At 41.7% G+C, this 18,599-nt stretch overlaps 1 protein-coding gene across 4 annotated transcripts in view; it reads right to left on the minus strand.

The window, feature by feature from the left end:
• Positions 1-548: 548 nt before the first annotated feature.
• Positions 549-18,599, minus strand: part of PELI1 (pellino E3 ubiquitin protein ligase 1) — a 43,995-nt gene continuing 25,944 nt past the window's right edge. For 3 of the 4 annotated variants that reach the window (XM_061461454.1, XM_061461455.1, XM_061461453.1), the window contains 6 exons: positions 7,619-7,763; positions 6,405-6,534; positions 4,728-4,829; positions 2,524-2,721; positions 2,225-2,413; positions 549-1,301 (listed from right to left, as the gene is read on the minus strand). In XM_061461454.1, the coding sequence (XP_061317438.1) occupies positions 735-1,301; positions 2,225-2,413; positions 2,524-2,721; positions 4,728-4,829; positions 6,405-6,534; positions 7,619-7,763 (1,331 nt within the window). In that variant the 3' untranslated portion in view covers positions 549-734. Of the gene's footprint in view, positions 1,302-2,224; positions 2,414-2,523; positions 2,722-4,727; positions 4,830-6,404; positions 6,535-7,618; positions 7,764-17,935; positions 18,113-18,599 lie in introns of those variants that run through there. The other variant, XM_061461456.1, reaches the window with a different exon arrangement.

Consider the following 18,599-nt stretch of genomic DNA (forward strand, 5'->3'; position numbering starts at 1 on the left):
ACTTCTCCTCCTAACCAGATCTTAAGTACAGTCCTACCTACCAAAAAGACATTTCAAGAAGTCCTCCTTAACTACCTTTCAACGTGGTTAAAGCACACCTTTTTGCCATCATCATTTGCATTAGCTTTGTTTAAAAAGCATTTTAACTACTCTAAGAACTCAGTATTTTAGATTAAAAGATTTTTCTACCATTTCCATCTCATGTTCTTCTCCATCCAGATCTACACTACACATCCAACTGCCGGATGTAACACACTATGGCCATGCTACTCTCTAAACATTCTACGTATTTGCAGTAATAAAGATAAATAGAAAAGAGTTAATATACACGTTATATTTTACAACGTTTGCATCCAAGCTGTAAACTAATGTTCTTTGAACTATTTACCCTCCATATACAAAAAGAATGAAACAACTTTCAAATACTGTGGGCATGTGATTCAAAATCATTAAACGGAAGGCATTGAAGTTCACTCTACAACACTCCTTTGACCTCTTCAGAAGTAGTTATTAACTCAAAAAAAGAAGATTTCCCTCTTCTTCCCCCCCCATTTCCAGACTTTTCTCAATAGAGAGGGATTTAGCCACTGTAACAAAAAAAACAAAACAAAACAACCCCAAATTCTTCATCTTAATGCAAACCAGCAAAGCCCAGAGAATATGAAAAACAGTTGGTTTAAAAATCGGGATCTCTTAGCTTATCAAGTTTACTGCAGTCCTTGGAAACACGTGTGTTAGTCAAGAGGTCCTTGGAAAATGAGTCTGATGTAGCCTTGCTCACCAGCCAGCTGATGTGCACAGAAGGGACAGGCTGCGTGAAAAGTGTGAGTACCGTGAGGAAGAGGAATTTGGGACCAATATGCAGTTGTCTTTTCTGAGCACACGTGTCCACACGGGCTGAACGCATGAGTTGGAGGTCCTGCATCCACATAAAAACCTGCCTCACATCCAAGCCACAGAGGCACGTAGGGGCCCACTGAGCGGCACATGGGGCACTCGCGATCCTTGCCGTCTCTCTCCTCTTTGTTTCCCCAGTTGTGATAGCCGTGGACGTGGCCACAGTTCAGGTACACCCACGGCTGCTTTTCATCTACTACATCTTTTCTCTTCATGCTGGGAAAAGCCAAGGTGTTAAACCCCACAGGACACTGGGGCCTGGCTGCATTTATTTCCTGTCTTAGGGCCTCCAGGTGCTTGACAGTAGGAGTGCGTGAAAGCCCTTCTGCAGTGCGCCACAGCAGTGTTGCTCCACACAGGTCAATCAGAGAGCCATCCTGGAGCTGGTTCGTTTCATTCTCAACCTTGTGATGGACAAAGAGAAGGAGAGGTGTTACCTGAGGAGTACCTAAGGCACTTCCATAATACAAATCTGCCAGACAAAAAGTTTCAAGCAGCTCTTGACTGTCCTGTACAAGATGCCCATAGAAGAGCCCAGTGGCAGCTTCCCTCTGCCCTCTTTTGAAAAGACAACAAACCAAAGCTTCTTAAGAACAGATTAATGTGTACCTTAAAAAAGTAAGGCAAGAAAAGCTGCTCTCAAACCTTAACGTCTCCCAACTCCATCCCTACAGCAGTCCCAACTATGTTACCTGAAACGCATCAAGGAGGAATAGCACAAGTCTTTAGTCCTCCATCACATTTTAGACTGTTCTTTTTCAAACCCACCTTTCCACATGGCCTTCCTCTCCTCCAGAAAAAGTCATCTGTTAGCATTTCCACTTAAGTGTTCATGTAGTATTTCTTTTTGCTAACAGATCCCAAATCCAACCAATTATCTCCTGGTGATGCTGGCAATGCTTTTGTAACAAGGGGAACACTTGGAATGCCAAGGTGGAAAGGGGTATCCAGGTATATAGGCACATGTCAATAAAATTGTGATTATTCTTTATTATTCTATAAAAAGTGGGAAACCTTAAAAGCATGAACTCAAGAGGGAGAATCAGGAAAATATTCTTTAAACATATACATGACTATGACAGATTGCAAAGAGCACAGTAGACTGGCAACTCAACTTAGGAGACCAGTCTAGAGTTCAGGAGAGATCTGCAATTAAGTACTAGTTTGCAGATAAAACATCAGTTATTCAGGTTGAGCAAGACACCTTCATGTAAGAAGTCAGTGTAATTACAGAGGTGACATCTACAATGAATGAGGCAGATCCCAGGCTTTACCCCTTATGGTTGTACCCATTTTGAACAGGGGTTGCACAAAACACCACTCTTACCATTTTTCCCCTCTGCTGAGCTGATCTGGTTTCACGGAGGCTGAACACATTCCCACACACAGATATCTCTCTCCATACCCCTGGCTTGGAGTCTTCTGTAAATCCATTACGAGGATGCATAACAAGAACTCCATTTGTGGTTAGTCCATCCATTTGCCCATCTGATGTCTTCCACTTCGCAGCTTTCTCCTAGGAGAAATTACATCAATGAAAACTTTTAATTTGGCTGAAGTGGAGCTACGAATCAGTTTAAAAACAAGCCTGCACTGAACACAGGGGTAAAAAGAGCGTTCCCTTACCCCAAGAAAGATGTTTTTTGAGGAGTCAAATCCTGCAGCATATATCCTTGCTGTAAAAGGAGGGTTACGTTCACAGATGATTCTGCAGGCAAACCTTGATATAGTGCTCTGCACGGACTGCGTATCTGAGTTACTCTGACTCCCAGGAACCGTATCTGTCACTACAAAGTCTATAGGGCTTTCCGTTGAGCGACCAATCTGGAAAGGAATTAAAGAAACCAAACATAAACAAACCAAAATGTTTAGAAGTTTGCTTTTAAGTCTAGGAATATTCAAGCTCAAAACTTTTAAAAGTGACCAAGAAAAAAAATGCAAGTTTAAAGGATTCCCCTCCACCAATTTTAATTCAGGTTTCTAAAGCCTAATCTGAATCTAAGTGTTATTCCACCTCCATGTGACCAAAACTATTTTGAAGGCTGAGTACAGCCAACTGAAGGAAGGGGAAATAAAATGATGTAATTAAGTCAATTCTGAGACAACCTCCCATTGAAGGCCTTCTCATCAGAAAGGTTACACTCAGGTCAGCTGGAGCAGCTGCAGCAGCAGTACCAAAACAGCTAGGAAAGAGCAGTTAGATGAAAAGAGGTGTGATACTCAGTCACTCAGAATGCCCAGAACACTCTGAACAATGCCAGACTGTGAGGTGTGGATGCAGGAAAATTAGATTACATGAGCTGACTCTCCAGCTCTGGTGGGGCACTAAGGAGCAGCAAATCTGTCAGGAAAGACCAGGTCCAAGATGTTTGTGATGGGAAGGGGTTACATTAATATGCGCAGAATACAATAAGAACGCAACATCTGACTACAATCACGTTTTTTCTAGTAGCTGTACCCTCTTTTCTGACTGCATGGAAGAATGACTTTCGCAGTCCCACACAACTGGCCTGGGTTTGATAGAACTACATGGGTTTCATTGCTGTTCCAGTCAACTCATGTTGTCCTTTTCCTTATAACGTAGGAAGAGAAGTTACACCCCTCTCCCAAACATCAACATAGCCAGGTTTAAAGCCCACTGTGACATTTCTCGCACTTCCAGAGCTCTCAGCCTCTTCTAAAATAGCTGGTCACATTAAGACTGATTAACTGCTGGGCAGGAGACCCAAAAGCCTGAGGTGCTTTTTGGAGAAGGCTGGAGAGTTTTCATGAGACTGAAACTGCTTTGTCAGAATGTATTTTTCTATTGCTCCTTAGTCAGGATAACCCATCAGTAACACAGGGACTGCCACTGGCAATTTTAGAGCAGCATACATGCCACAGCATGCCTGAAGAGACAACGCTCACACAAACAATAGCTTATGCTGCACTTAGGTCATTACAGCCCTTTTGCTCTGTTGTAGGTTCTTGCAGTTGCAGAGCAGCTTCCTCCACCACTTTCCAACACCTCCCATCTCCTTAGATCCTGCAGTGGTGTCACAGCTAAATGCTGTGACAGCAAAACTCCTTACCATAATTTAGTGACAACAACAAGAAAATCAATGCAAGATAGTCTGGGAATCAGAGGGAACAAAGCTCACACAAAGAAACCCTAAAACAAAACCCTTCCTTTTGAGAAAAACAGGAAACAATTATAAGATATGAGCATGCACCACAGCTGCAGATGTGTTTGTGGTTCCTTCTCATACATACAGGAACTGCAGCAAAGTTGCTATGAACTGCCAGCACATCAGAACTGGGCCTCCTCTTGCCACATTTCCCAGCACGTGAGACTTATTTCTGGGTTTGCTTAAAGGAGTTAGGGGTACTTTTCATATTAGTTGTGTCAAAAGCTTTCCTGTCTTTTCACACTGTATTTCTTCTACCCTGTCTCCAGCTGGCTAATCCCAAATCCCTTCGTAAATGCCAGAAGCAAAGTTCCAAGTGCTTGAAGAGAATTGTGCTCTTTATTCTTCATGTTGCAAAGAGGCACTAGGAGACAGGTTATGCGACTTGTAGATTGGCAATCAAAGGCAGAACCATAATCTCATGCGTTAGTCACAAAAAAAACCCAACTTTCACCTCTGACCAAGCCTAAAAGAGATGCTCAGATATACAGCCTTGTTCATGTGATGGCCTGGGAATGAACAGAGTGAGGTATCTCTGAATAGTAAAGTGCAGAAAGTGACACATGCAAACTTTGGGGCCTGAGGGAGAAGGCATGCAGAGAGGATGTCTCGTTAGAAACCACCAAAAGTGAGAATGCTTTTAAATATACTTCCTTTACATACCTGGAACATATCTGTGTTGCTGTCATGTGTATATTCAACTACTACTGTCTGGGCCCGAGACAAAGTGTAAGATATGCTGTGTTGGTCCTTATTACTTATTGCCTGTGGAAAAAGTACCAAATATTATTGAACCAGCGAACAATAACCTTACTGAATACAACAGCAAAGCAGACTATATATATATATAACCAAGCTCCTGTTCTCCTCAATTAATGCATTAAGACAGATGGTCGTTATGACACACCTGTAGTTAAACTCCACAAAAGCCAGTCCTGGCCATTAAAAAAAAGGTGCAGGATTGGTTCAGCAACAGACCAAACTGGTCTCTTCACCACATGCTGCAACAAAATACACCTAACTGAGACATATCATTAGTCATGCTTCATGTTAAAACAACACTGGCCTTAACACAAAATAACAAACAACTGAGTGCGAAGGCTAAAACCGAGTATCATGGCCTCCCCAGCCTGGATTTCAAAAGCAAAGTGAGGACAAAAGAACCTGAGGGACTTCACTCTAAAATCAGGATCTGAGTTCATACCAAAATCAGTTATTAATAACAAGATATATAGACAAAAAACATAACAAGTAGTAGTGGTAAGCCAGGTAATATGGAGAAACTCAGCATAGGGTGCAGAAGTTGCAGCAATCTAGTTTACAGTTAGTTGAAATTTTCATTCTGCAACTACCCCCTGGGAACTGAGCAAACACTCTTCTACAAGTGCTTCTAAATACCACTTACTTGAAGGCCATAAAGAGTAAAAATAAATGTTCTTCTCACAGATCTATAGATTTAATTCTATTACAAGAATTTTGGTTAGAAAAATGCTTTTGATTTCACAGTACTTTATGCCATTCCCTGAATTTAGGGATCAATAATATTTTTAAGTGTCAAGGTATTTAGGGAGTCAAACTTAACACTACTGTATTTGGTTAAGGGCCCTGACACTGGTGATCTCTAAACGACCACTAAGCATTCTCAAATTCCATTGGTTTTAGTAGAAATGTTCCATTTGCTGTTGAACATGATTGCACATACACTTGAATCACCACAACACAGAAGTATTTCATGGTAATACTTCAGCTATAATATATTAGTTTTGACATGAAATACAATTCAACTTCAAGACCTAAGCCCTTCCTTTCCTGCTTCATAAGGGGAACTCTGAAACTGATTACAAGCACTATAAACCATGGCCTGCAAAAACCACCTGTCCTCATCCCTGGGGAACAAACTGTTGGATGGAGTAGCAAGCGCACACAGAGCTTTGGCAAAGGATCATTTAAAAGTGAGCTTCACGTGAGGTGAAGTTAGCCCTAAAGCATGAGGGAGAGCGAAAACAGGAAGTCTAGACCAGATGTCTGCAGTGAGTTTGGAAGGAAAACAAAACAGAAAGTGTTTTACATGACTGGCCTGTGCCCTGAACATTCGTGTTTCAAAAATAAACATTTTTCTTTCTGGACACAGCAAGGATTGGGCATTAGTTTTGTTTTGCTGAACAGTTCCTTGTTATCCCTGATGGGTACCAAGAAAACCTTGGATAAACACAAACTATACTTTTCACAGCCAGAGCTTCATGCTTTTTATACCACTTCATCTCAGCATAACAGCACTGACTTCACTCAACTCAGACAGCACCAGGAGAAATGATATTTAACTAGACAAATTGAGCTTACCTTTGCTGCTTGAGGGGTGCAGGCAATATGCACAGTGCTAGGTTTCACCCCATTTGCCTTGGGCCTTTTAAATAAAGCAAACCTACTTTTTCTTCTTCCTCTATCTCCATTTGGTAGAGACCCATTGTACCTATCAAAAAAAGCACAGAAAAAGAACAAAGTCCATCTTCCTGTGTTACTTAGATTCCCATGAGATATAGATGAGAACTTTCATTCTAAGACAATTAATTAGTATGATATTAATAATTATAGATTTCCCATCAGTCACATTTAAATCTGAGAATTGATAAACACAATATTGAAACATGCCCAAAGGATTACAGCATGTACACACAAAGCTTGTAGGGCAAGGAATGCTACCCAGATCAATCTCAAAGCTACTATTGACGTGTGAAAGACTCTGGTCCCAAACATGAGAACAACTATGGTTATATGCCTATCTGCTGCTTTCTCTCTAAATGGCATCATGCTGTAAATGAAAGATTCTCCATACTCACCAACCCTGGTGGAGAGCTAGTATTTTAGAAAATTTTGATTGAAATAAAGACCCATAAGAAATAGATGTGCTGTCCTCTGAGGCTCCAATTTAATCCATTAGAAAAGCCTCAGAGCCTCACTTTGAACATGTCAACATAAACAGGCCAGCTGGCAAGCTTGCTTTATTAACATCTTCTGTTTGAACCTGGATATTCTAGTCAGCTGCTACAGTTTTTAGGAATATAAATAAAACTCTTTTTTATTTTACTTTAAGTCCTAGGGAACCTCTCCTTCCACATAATCACATTAGTCATCTGTTTCAGCCTAGCCTTGAACCAGCTGGGAAACCCTTCACAAATTGGCTGCCTTTCTCACAAAAACACTTATGTGCAATGAACACAAGACCTGAAAATCACCTTGCATCTACTCAGGTCCTACCTGCATGTTCACACTGTCACAAAACAGTATGCCCACTGCAATGCAATTTTGCAGTGTATAACGCCTGGCTGCCACTGAAAAAGGCAGCCTTCCTTCTACTCCCCTCCTTACATGAGTTCAGCTACTGAAGAAAAGCTAATCAGCTTCACTATTCAGTTGCGTGCTCACTAGATACACTGCAAAAGAGGGAGTTCAAGTGGTAGGTTGTGGGACCATCTCACAGCAACCTGCATTTTACCTGCTGGAAGTGCACCCTGAAATCCTACCTTCATTCTCACTTCCAACCAAGACACACTTACCCTAATACGATCAATTCACCATATTTCACTGGTGCTTTTGATGGATGATTTTCTTGATCAGGAGAAAACATGAGCTTAGCTAATGACTTCTTCTCAAATTTCAGGTCTCTGATCAAGAGTTGTGGCACACTTTGTTCATTATTTCCTGTAAAAAAGAAGGATAAAATTAAATGTAAGAGAAAAGACTCAAATCCCTCAGTTACACAAACCTACCCCCTGATACAGTACAATGCCTTGTGTTTTCTATATTTTGGTTATGCCCGAAATAATTTTTAAAACATACATCTAAACCCACAATTAAGATTGAATTGCTTAGAAGAACTACCAGGTCACAAAAAACACAAGTTCACTTAGAAATTGATGGTATGGCCTTGATAAAGCATCCACAGTTGTCTTCCTTCATGCTAGTTTTTTAAATGGTATATTGCCATTTAGAATGTTTGGTTCAACCAGCTAACAAGAAGCAGAGCCAGATAGGGATTAAGTTTAAAGAAAACAACAACAAAGCAAGACATTGGCCATAAAAGTATCTGATTCAGAGCTTTAAGAAACTTCTGGATTTGCAGATGGATGGAAAGTGTGTGACAATTCGATATAGCCTATCATACCAGTTTGAGGTGTGCAATGTGACCTTTCATGTTCAACTATGTGGAATTCCTTCAGGAAATATAATTCTTAATGAGAACAGTCTCTTGAAGTACAATTTTTTGTCATGCTTCTACTCTGAGAAACAGTTCGTGTTAGGATTTTCTACAGCTTCTCATTAGTAACATTTCCAGACACCTCTGGCCTACCCAACCCATCACAACCTACTCAACCCATCACAGCCTACCCAGACAGAGCACTTGCTCAATAAAGACCCAAAGCTAATGCTAGCCAGTTTGAGGTTTTCTTGAAAAAAAATAAGAACATTCCCTTGGTACTTCCAGGTAAGATTCACACCAGCTCAAAGAAGATATTAAGCTTTTATAGTACTGATGGTTAATGTTCTGCCTTCTGTGCAAATACACATTTTGGACTACATTTCTTGAATCTTATCATCACTCTGTGTGACTACAATGCTTTATCTCCATTTTCTTCTACCTAAACTAGACCATAGATATTAGCCAAAAAGATACCGACATGCACATTTTACCTACCCCCATCTTATGTTCTAACCACAGAGAAATGGATATGGCAGTGTTTGACAACCTGCTCACATTCATTCAGAAGCCGATGTGAAGATCCCTTTACTGACCTCATCTATACCCTCTCCCGATCCTCTCTGCTCCTTCACAGAGAAGCTTGGCCTTCCACATCTCAATGTACCTATTTCTTACTCAGCATGGATTTGCTGATTCCCCACCTGCAATCAGCTCACAGTGCTCTCTGAAAATGCAGAACGCTCCTTCATGTTTTCTTACATGCCATCCCATATATGTGGGAGGGCTTCACATAAGCACATGCAAAGACATCTTGCTGTCCTACAGACTTCTGCTGTGATGCCTGCAGAACACAACCATGGGGGCTATATCAAAACCTTTCTTTTCCTTTTCAGTTATCATTATTTTCCAGATCTCTTCTCCTTTGTTCTCAAGTCTGGGTACTGTGGATTTCACAGTGCTTCAAACAAGAAGTTAGCCGAAGACTGTCTCTGTGGTTAGCACACATATGACGTTATCACAACGGTATCCTAACCCACTGCTAAATGTGTGAGCGTGTTGTAATAGGCCCAATCTGCACAACACTACTGCGAAGTTTCTGTCCTGTCAACACAACGGTTACACCAATATGGTTTTGTTGCATAGGAAGCAGTGTGCATTTTCACTGGGCGCTATCCTCGTTCAAGCCTCAGGGTATCCATCATTTAGCTGGTGCAGAAAGTGCCTTATACTGATCCAACAGTCCCCATCAGTCACACAGGAGAGAGCAAAGCAGTGTAGTTTGCTCCAAAGCATTTCTAGACTGCTGACCCAAGGGTAGCAGTAATGTAACTGCTATGGTGAGGGTTCTTACTGTTGTAGTTTGAGCCCAAGGTGTTTTCATTCTTTAAATTCTCCATTCTAAAATGAAGAATTTAAAGCAAGCTTATAATATGAAAATGTGACCTCAAATTCCTATCATGCCAGTAAGTCATAACACGTCAAAGTGGAGATTATCGCTGATAAACGCAGCCCCACTACACTGCGGTCACCATTTTAATGTTTGCTATGGCCACCTCTGGTCTTTCTTCCCTTCTGGCATCACAACCCCACCTTGTAGTACCACACCAGCAATTTCCTGAAACCATGTGCCTTTGAAGACTATCACCTTCAGCATTTCTCTTCTTGCTTTATTTTAAAATAATCTTCTCACATCATAGTTGCTTATATACTTATTATGTATCTTCTAAAAACAGCTCCTCATGTTTTCATCTCCTCCCCAACTGATTAACCTATTCCCTACTTGAATACTGACCTCCTCAGCAGCCTCCCCTGCAATTCAGTCTTCTCCACATACAACTAATTTTGTCTTGGCCATTGCATTTTGCATGCAATGCTTCACATTTAGAATCACAGAATCGTTAGGGTTGGAAAGGACCTTAAGATCATCAAGTTCCAACACCCCTGCCGTGGGCAGGGACACCTCACACTAAACCATATCACCCAAGGCCTCATCCAACCTGGTCTTGAACACTGCCAGGGATGGAGCATTCACAACCTCTCTGGGCAACCCATTCCAGTGCCTCACCACCCTAACAGGAAAAAATTTCCTTCTTATATCCAACCTAAACTTCCCCTATTTAAGTTTTAACCCGTTACCCCTTGTCCTGTCACTACAGTCCCTAATGAAGAGTCCCTCCCCAGCATCCCTATAGGCCCCCTTCAGATACTGGAAGGCTGCTATGAGGTCTCCACGCAGCCTTCTCTTCTCCAGGCTGAACAGCCCCAACTTCCTCAGCCTGTCTTCATACAGGAGGTGCTCCAGTCCCCTGATCATCCTCGTGGCCCTCCTCTGGACTTGTTCCAACAGTTCCATGTCCTTTTTATGTTGAGGACACCAGAACTGCACACAATACTCCAAGTGAGGTCTCACAAGAGCAGAGTAAAGGGGCAGGATCACCTCCTTCGACCTGCTGGTCACGCTCCTTTTGATGCAGCCCAGGATACAGTTGGCTTTCTGGGCTGTGAGCACACACTGAAGCCGGCTCATGTTCATTTTCTCATTGACCAGCACCCCCAAGTCCTTCTCCGCAGGGCTGCTCTGAATCTCTTCTCTGCCCAGCCTGTAGCTGTGCCTGGGATTGCTCCGACCCAGGTGTAGGACCTTGCACTTGGCATGGTTAAACTTCATGAGGTTGGCATCAGCCCACCTCACAAGTGTGTCGAGGTCCCTCTGGATGGCATTCCTTCCCTCCAGGGTATCAACCCAACCACACAGCTTGGTGTCAAACTTGCTGAGGGCGCACTCAATCCCACTGTCCATGTCAGCGACGAAGATGTTGAACAAGACCGGTGCCAACACCGATCCCTGAGGGACACCACTCGTTACTGGTCTCCAGCCGGACATTGAGCCATTGACCACAACTCTTTGTGTGCGGCCATCCAGCCAGTTCTTTATCTACCGAGTGGTCCATCCATCAAATTGATGTCGCTCCAATTTAGAGACAAGGATGTCATGTGGGACAGTGGACAGTTTTTTGCTAGACTACATAATGGTTGGCTTTCAAATTGACATTAAACAATTCGGAAGAAATACTGATATGAAATCTATTGCACCACCCATTAGGAAATGGTACAGGACTAGGAAATACCATGACAGGGTACAAAAAGATTTGAATGGTATCCACCTAACACTGTGGTGTTTGTAACACCTCCCTCATTCATTTCCAGAGGGTGGGAAGGCAAGCATTAAAAATAACTTTTAACTTTTGCCATTAGTACACGAGAAGGTTTGGTGTAACTTCTCCTCTGTTCACCCAAAAGAACAACTTCATGGGAAGCTGAAAAAATACATATCCCAGTCAGAGCCAGCTTCTGACTCTCATTAAAAGTAATTATACATGAACAGTTAAAGGAGACTCTGCTTTAAAGAGTTACCTGACCAGGTGGCCACTAACCTCCTCTGAAGAGATAAGTGAGCAGAAACCATAAGAGGGGCAAACAGTTCCAAGCAACAGACTTCAGCAATGCAAGAAGGTAACTAGAAAATCTTAGTATAAGGAAAAGCATCCAACATCTAACTCCCCCTTAACACATGTTTTGTTTCATGTTTAATGAAATCCAGCCAAGTTTATTTTGGGACCAGCACATATGATGGAAGCTTACTACTTATTTGACTTAAGGAAGGTTCAAGAGTTAAGAAATCTAGAGCTATCCTTAGTAAAACATCTTGCTTGTAAATTTGCAAAAGCATGGCTTGAATATTTGAACTTGATTTTTTTTTTACTATATCTCAACATTTATGAACTGCACACACCACTTTCACAGCTCCTAACACCCAGTTAACTTCAGCCCAAGCACATACCAAATTCAGCACCCTGAAAAAACAACCTAATCAGTGCAATGTACACGCTACTTCTCACCCACTATGATCTACCTGATGCGCTGTCCCCCAAAGAAGGACTTATTTCAGTCCCAGAAATAACAAAGATTAATTATATTCTTCCAATGAGGCTTCACTGGAGTAGTCTCTGAACAATAGACTGTTCTAAACTCCTCCAAGAACCACCTTCAACTGTAATAAGGAGTAAGCTGTTAATGACAAGATCCTGCCCATTCAACATTCTTCCAAAATCACACAACAGTGGCAAATTTCAGGTCAAGAGCTTGGCTTCTGCTACAGAGAAGAGACCAAAGCCCCAAAACCTCTGCTTGTGCACAGTCCTGTATTCTACAATTGAAAAGATAGTGTGAGTAAAGCAACTTACACACAGGAAAGAAAAAAAAAAGTTTTGAAAAGGCATTGCATGGTTGGGAAAGAGGTTAGCACAAAACCACAATGGGGACCAGTTAGTGTCTTTCAGTCTCAAAAACAGGCAACTGCAACAAGAAGAACTCATTTCTAAACAATACCTTTTTATTCTTAAACAGTTCCTCTTGAAATGGGAGAAAGTTCAGTGAAGGTAACCTGCACAATACTGTGTGTCACAGTTGTGTTATCATAGAATGATTGGGTTGGAAGGGACCTTAAAGCTCATCTGGTTTCAAGCCCCTGTCAGTGCCACAGGCAACTGACACCTTCCAGTAGACCAGGTTGCTCAAAGCTCCATCCAACCTGGCCTTGGACACTTCCCAGGGATGGGACTTTGACGCACAGCTACTCTGGGGAGAAGAGGTGACATCTAAACTGAAAAAAAAAGTATTTGTTTAGGAGTGGAAATCCAGTTTCTTACAAGCCTTCAGGCTCTTCAATATTCACTTGAGTCACAGAAGGCAAAAGACTGCTATGGCAGAAAGCAAGCCACAAATTTCTGATTGCATCTTGAATTCCATCATTCAAGGTGAATAGAAGAAAAGAAGGAAAAGCCATATCAATGTACTCCCTCCTGTCACATTCAAACACCAGAGTCTGAACCTAGAGGCAGACTATTCTCCAGGAAGACCTCACAAACCACACTTCAGAGTAGATGGAAGAGTTTGAGAGCCTGCCCACTTTTGCTGAACATGCCGTTTTCAGTGAGGGACAGAGAGGGAATCAATTTTGGTTGGTTTTGAACTACCATCTTTAGCTTACCAGCCACCCTCAAGTATTCAGCTGCCTTTTTGGCTCTTGAGACTCATACACAACTAGTCTTTGGTGGCTTCTACGTAAAATCTTCAGGGCTTGTTTGTGCTAAGGCACAGCACCTTGTGAGTGAGCTCACTATTCAGTAGATCAAGCACAGCTTTTGGAATTGCAGCAAGAATAGCAGTACCTTAATGGTTAAAATGGGCCAGGGGGAGGAGAGAACATGAATTCAATGAGCCCAAGCAGAGATTCATTAAACACTCGGCTGTGAGCTAAAAATACTAGAATAAAAGTCTCTTTGTAATAAATTACCATCATTTTCTAAACACAGAGCCAGCATTATAGGCTGCTAGCAACTGTAGCTAGTGCCAGACTAGCCCTTTTCTAAAATACTGCATTAAAAACCCACTTTCACAGTATAAAAAGGAGTCCTCTGTCAATGAGTATATTAAAATAAAAATATGCTGATTCAGATGCAAAAATGGCATTTTCCCCCCATTTTTATAATATTATCTTTATTCTCTGTATCTACATATTCAAAGGTTTGGAATTTTTTTGGCTTTTGGAAATAAAGCACAAGACAGCTTGTTTACTGATGTTTGTATTTTTTATACAATTTGTTATTTGTAGTTCTCCAATTGCTATCCTTGCAGTTCTCATACCCAGCTCTTCCCTCTGCAATTCTGTGTTAGATCAGGGAGGATACAGACAAAATCTGCTCCTTCTGACAGGTATTCGGTGACAAGATGAGAGGCAACAAACAAGCTACAACACAGAAAATCCTGATTAGCTATTAGAGAGAAAACAATCCAGAGCTGTGATGGGATCTCCATCCTTGGAGATATTCAGACCTCAGCTGCACATGGCTCTGAACACCCTGACCGAAGGCCGTCCAGTCCAACTTTGAGTAGGGAGCAGGACCGGAAAACCTCACAAGCTCAATTATTCTAAGAATGCCATTTTATCAACACAATTTTATCAAGCAACTGAAATATACACCACAGCTCTATTACCAATGAAACAAAATTTCATCCTTATCCTCCATAAGATTTACATATTACTGTCTATACCTTCATCTTGATTTAAAACCCCATACTGCTCTTCAAACAAAGAAGTCACATTGAATAGTGCAGTTACGTGACAAAAAAACCAAGCAGGACCCAAGTTTGCCACCATCGATTTACACATTTAAGCTCTTTAGCACTCCAGTTTCCACTCAGCAATCTTGCAGCTGTAAGATCAGAAGCCAGATTCCTCTGAACACATGCACAGTATTTCAGTGCTGCATATTGTTTTCTACGGTTAAGTCTCATCCTTTTAAAGGCAAAGTCTTAACTTACAGATTTAAAGGAACAGAATACCAAAGTTAAAGTCACTTTAAGACACAAAGGATCTGTGCATAGTCTGTCAAGATGAAGATATTTACAAGCATGAAAGAAGGAAGAGGCAATAAATAGTAAAAACAGAAAACCAAACCAAACCCCCCAACAAAGTAATTCCCAGCAGAACAACTTCTTGTTTGATTATGAGTGCCCATCAAGTCCAGGTTGCCCGATTTCACAAGCAATACCAATGATGTTACTGCTGATGTCCACTGGTGCCAGCAACAAGGCATCAGCTCCTTGCATCACTATTGTTTCTGAAAGCTAAGACAAAAGATTGAGAAATCACTTCCTTCTACATAATGGTTGAATCACCACTGGAAAGTTACTCTCCTTTAACTGTTTTTCAAACAATCTTTCTGGAAGCTTTTATTAAAATATGTTTTACTGAAGTGATCACCTGGGTAAAAGAGGATGCAGAAGAGCATTTGTTTATCAACCATAGCTCCCACACTGCTCCCAGTTTCCAGTTAAAAACAAGCTCAGTTTTCCTTCATACATACCTGGCACTTTAAGTTCTGCAGGTTTTATATTCCACTTCTGAGATTAGACAGATTCTGTCTACAGCTTACATCCTTCACTGCAGACGTACAGGAAAGGCATAGGGATTAAGATGTTACGTGTTCAAATTGCATTGTCACTTTAGATCAGTAGCCCTGCTTAACCTTTCTAAGGAAACTAGACCATTTTCTCCTTTCTAGAAAAGGGAGTTTTTCAGTACACACACACACAAAAAGTCTTGGGAGTGTGGAAAATCAGCCTAGCCTTTTGCTTTTGTATAGCTTATTCTTTCCTTAGTATATACTGCTCGCCTTTTCTTTTATAACCTCTGAATAAGCTTAGTCATCCACTATACACACAAGACTGTCTTATGATATGAAAACATCAAAAATAAGACAACAAGGCCAAGCTCAGAAATGAGCAAACAGTCTCTCCTGCACAGGATACCAAGCATGAAATAATGCAAACAACTATCTGCTGCTGTGCCTTGAGAACATCTGTAAGGTCTCAGTAAAGGGGGCTTTCATTCTCATGAACAGAACGAAAGCATCTTTTTACCATGAACATTTGTCATTAGTAGGCTGGTCATCCTGGAAACAAGTCATGCAACAGTCACAGCACACACACCAAAAAACCAGCACATTGCCTGTAGATAACTTTCAAAGGGGCATTAACTTGACACACAGGAGCAAACCTACAGCTAACTTTTTCCAGTCTAAGAAACAGCAGCTTCAGCCTGAAACATCCAGTGTCCTGCTTCAAATTCTGTTTCAGCCCCAGAAGCAAGCCTGAGCAGTTCTCCGCAATTTTAGGAAAGTCAGGAACAGTGCTGCGAGGACAAGCAACCTCGTTCAATGAGCAAGGGAAGTGTTTTAGAACAAGACTTCTATTATAGGCACCTATATGAAAATCTCTTCTTTCTGACAGTACTCAAAAATAGCATTTCTTGTTCAGAACATGGGAAAAAACCACCTAAGCACAGGGGCCTGATTTCAATCAGACCTCTGCTAACTTCAGTCCTGCTATTGTGAACTGCTGTTGATGGGTTGAGAAGGTGGCTGGGTGTATTATACCTGGAAGATTTACGTAACATGTAATGATCCACTCCGACAGACTGACAAAAATCAATTCTGAAAATATTCCCCTGGAAAAAAATAATGAAATCCAGCATTTTTTTTCAGTTACAGAAAGTAACAGCTGATCCTCCCCCAAGGAAACCACGATAGCCTCCTACAGATTATACATGATGTAATTCAGACCGCATGTGGGAAGCTGAAAACATTTGTCTTTTAGCACAAGGTGTCTATTTTAAAACTGTCACTGCAATATTATCTCTAACCTTAATTAGCTGAGAAAGTTCTTCACCAGTTACAGAGCTACATTTACATGCAGCCTACACCCCCTTAACCACCCATGTCCTCCACGTCAGCTTTCAGGTAGTACCAATGACGATGCGCACAGCCGCGCACAAGGCACAGCTCCTCCGTTTGCCACCCCTGCAGCACGAGAGCCAAACCCTACAGGTTGTACTTGCTCCATTGGCTGAACTACCCGTGAGAAGTTACTCACACAAGCTGCTCAAGATTGATACGCAGCTTTCTGCATGGGTTTTTGGCTGTACTCACACTTTGGATGTTACTACAAACTGTACGTTTTGTTAAAAAGGGACACTTTTGATTCCATGCTCAGATTACAAGATTATTTATATAGCCTGTGATGCATGAAGCCTTAAAACAATACAACAAAGGCATGCAAGAACATTAGGCAGTGCTATTGGCTGATGAACACCTATTTGTGTCTTCAGAGAGTGCCTTGCAAAAGTACAAGTAGGAAAACCAAAAAAAAAACCCCTTTGTACAATACTGGTACAATGTGGCGAAAGTACAGGTCTGATACTGAGAACTTTGCAGTCAGGATTCCTTTCAAATTACCCTCTTTACTGCCTTCAGACAAATTACACAGTATTACCTTAAAAATAAGCAGCCTCAACTTTCATTGCAAGCCATTGACAGAAGCACAACTTCCACACACAGATGAAGAGTTTATACCGAAACAGAGGCATTTTATTTTTGAAAGGGCCATTACACAAATAGATGGAGCTTTTTATACTTTGATGACTGAGGCCAGGGAGATCTGCTGTCAGATGCACCTGAACTAGAACACAGAGCGGAGGACCCTGTGCCTGCAGAAAACCACAATGACTTCTTGTTCTACTCATCTGAATGTTACCGTTTTGCTTTTCACAAGCCTCCGACTTCCTGATGAGGCAGTTTCTGTACCAAAGCAGCAGCTAAATAGGTGTTTGTATTACACTAAAACCTTTTCACATAGCATACTACATCATATTGCAAAAATAGGGAATTACAATTACATTTAAAGCCTTTTTTTTGTTTAGGCAACCCAAATGTTTAACGGCTCTATGAGAAATTCCCCTTGGTATGATTCTGTTAGGCAATGGTGATGGCTTCAAGGCATCATGCTCTCCACCCTAAAACACGAGAAGCAACTAACACTTCTTACGAATATGAAGCATTTATTATACTGTGCATTTTGAATGTATCTTCCCATTTTAGATGGAAGAGCAGCCTGCAGACACACTGCCTGTGCTCTGATTCCCTTTCGACCACATCACTGAACTATCTTTCAGCTTCTCGCTGAAAAACACTGCAACCGAGCAAGCTTTCAGAAAAGAGGCTGAAACAAAGCAACACTAGAAGGGGAAAATGATGGCATGCAGAGCACTTACCAGTATCTTTTTGTCCCTCCAGCTTGTCAGCGGAGAAGGAAAAAAGCCACCCCTTCGATCTCGTTTAAAACCAGCCGAAATCCACCAACTCCTTTAAATCCCAGCAACTGCCAGACTGAGTGCCTCTGCTCTGTGTGCTTTTACTTAAGCTGTGGGTAGTGCCTTCTGACTAAAGAGGGGCTGGCTCTGCCTTGCGTAAGCTAGGTAAACACCACTGTGCCATGCACCATTGGCTGGAGTCAGAGCCTGCATCCTGCTCCCCGCTCCATAAATTCTCCATCTCTGGCCCCAAAAAGGAAAAAAGGAAGTGGAGGGTGTGTTGAGAATGATCCTGCAGCCCAATTTCCCGACAGCTCTGTAGATGAGGTTCTCTGAGAAACATCGATCTATTTCCTTCTCCGCTTCCCTTACATAACTGTACCCATGCATGCAATACCTTCATTCTTCTTTTATTTTTAATAATCATCGTTTATTAGCCCAACTTGCTTTCCTCACCTCCCACACAAAAAGTGATTTCTTAATGCAGTGAGAATTAAACCAGCACAAATTCTTCAGGCATTGCTATCCCTGTTTTCACTAACGCCATAGAAATGGGCACATGATACACCTGCAGACACCACCTCTGCATACTGGACCCCCATAGCCAACGATCCTGCTACAGCTC

The sequence above is a fragment of the Pezoporus flaviventris genome, unplaced genomic scaffold (genome assembly GCF_033815535.1).
Source record: "Pezoporus flaviventris isolate CSIRO_AGI_PZ_B2104156 unplaced genomic scaffold, CSIRO_AGI_Pfla_v1 ptg000031l, whole genome shotgun sequence".
NCBI classification, from domain to species: domain Eukaryota; kingdom Metazoa; phylum Chordata; class Aves; order Psittaciformes; family Psittacidae; genus Pezoporus; species Pezoporus flaviventris.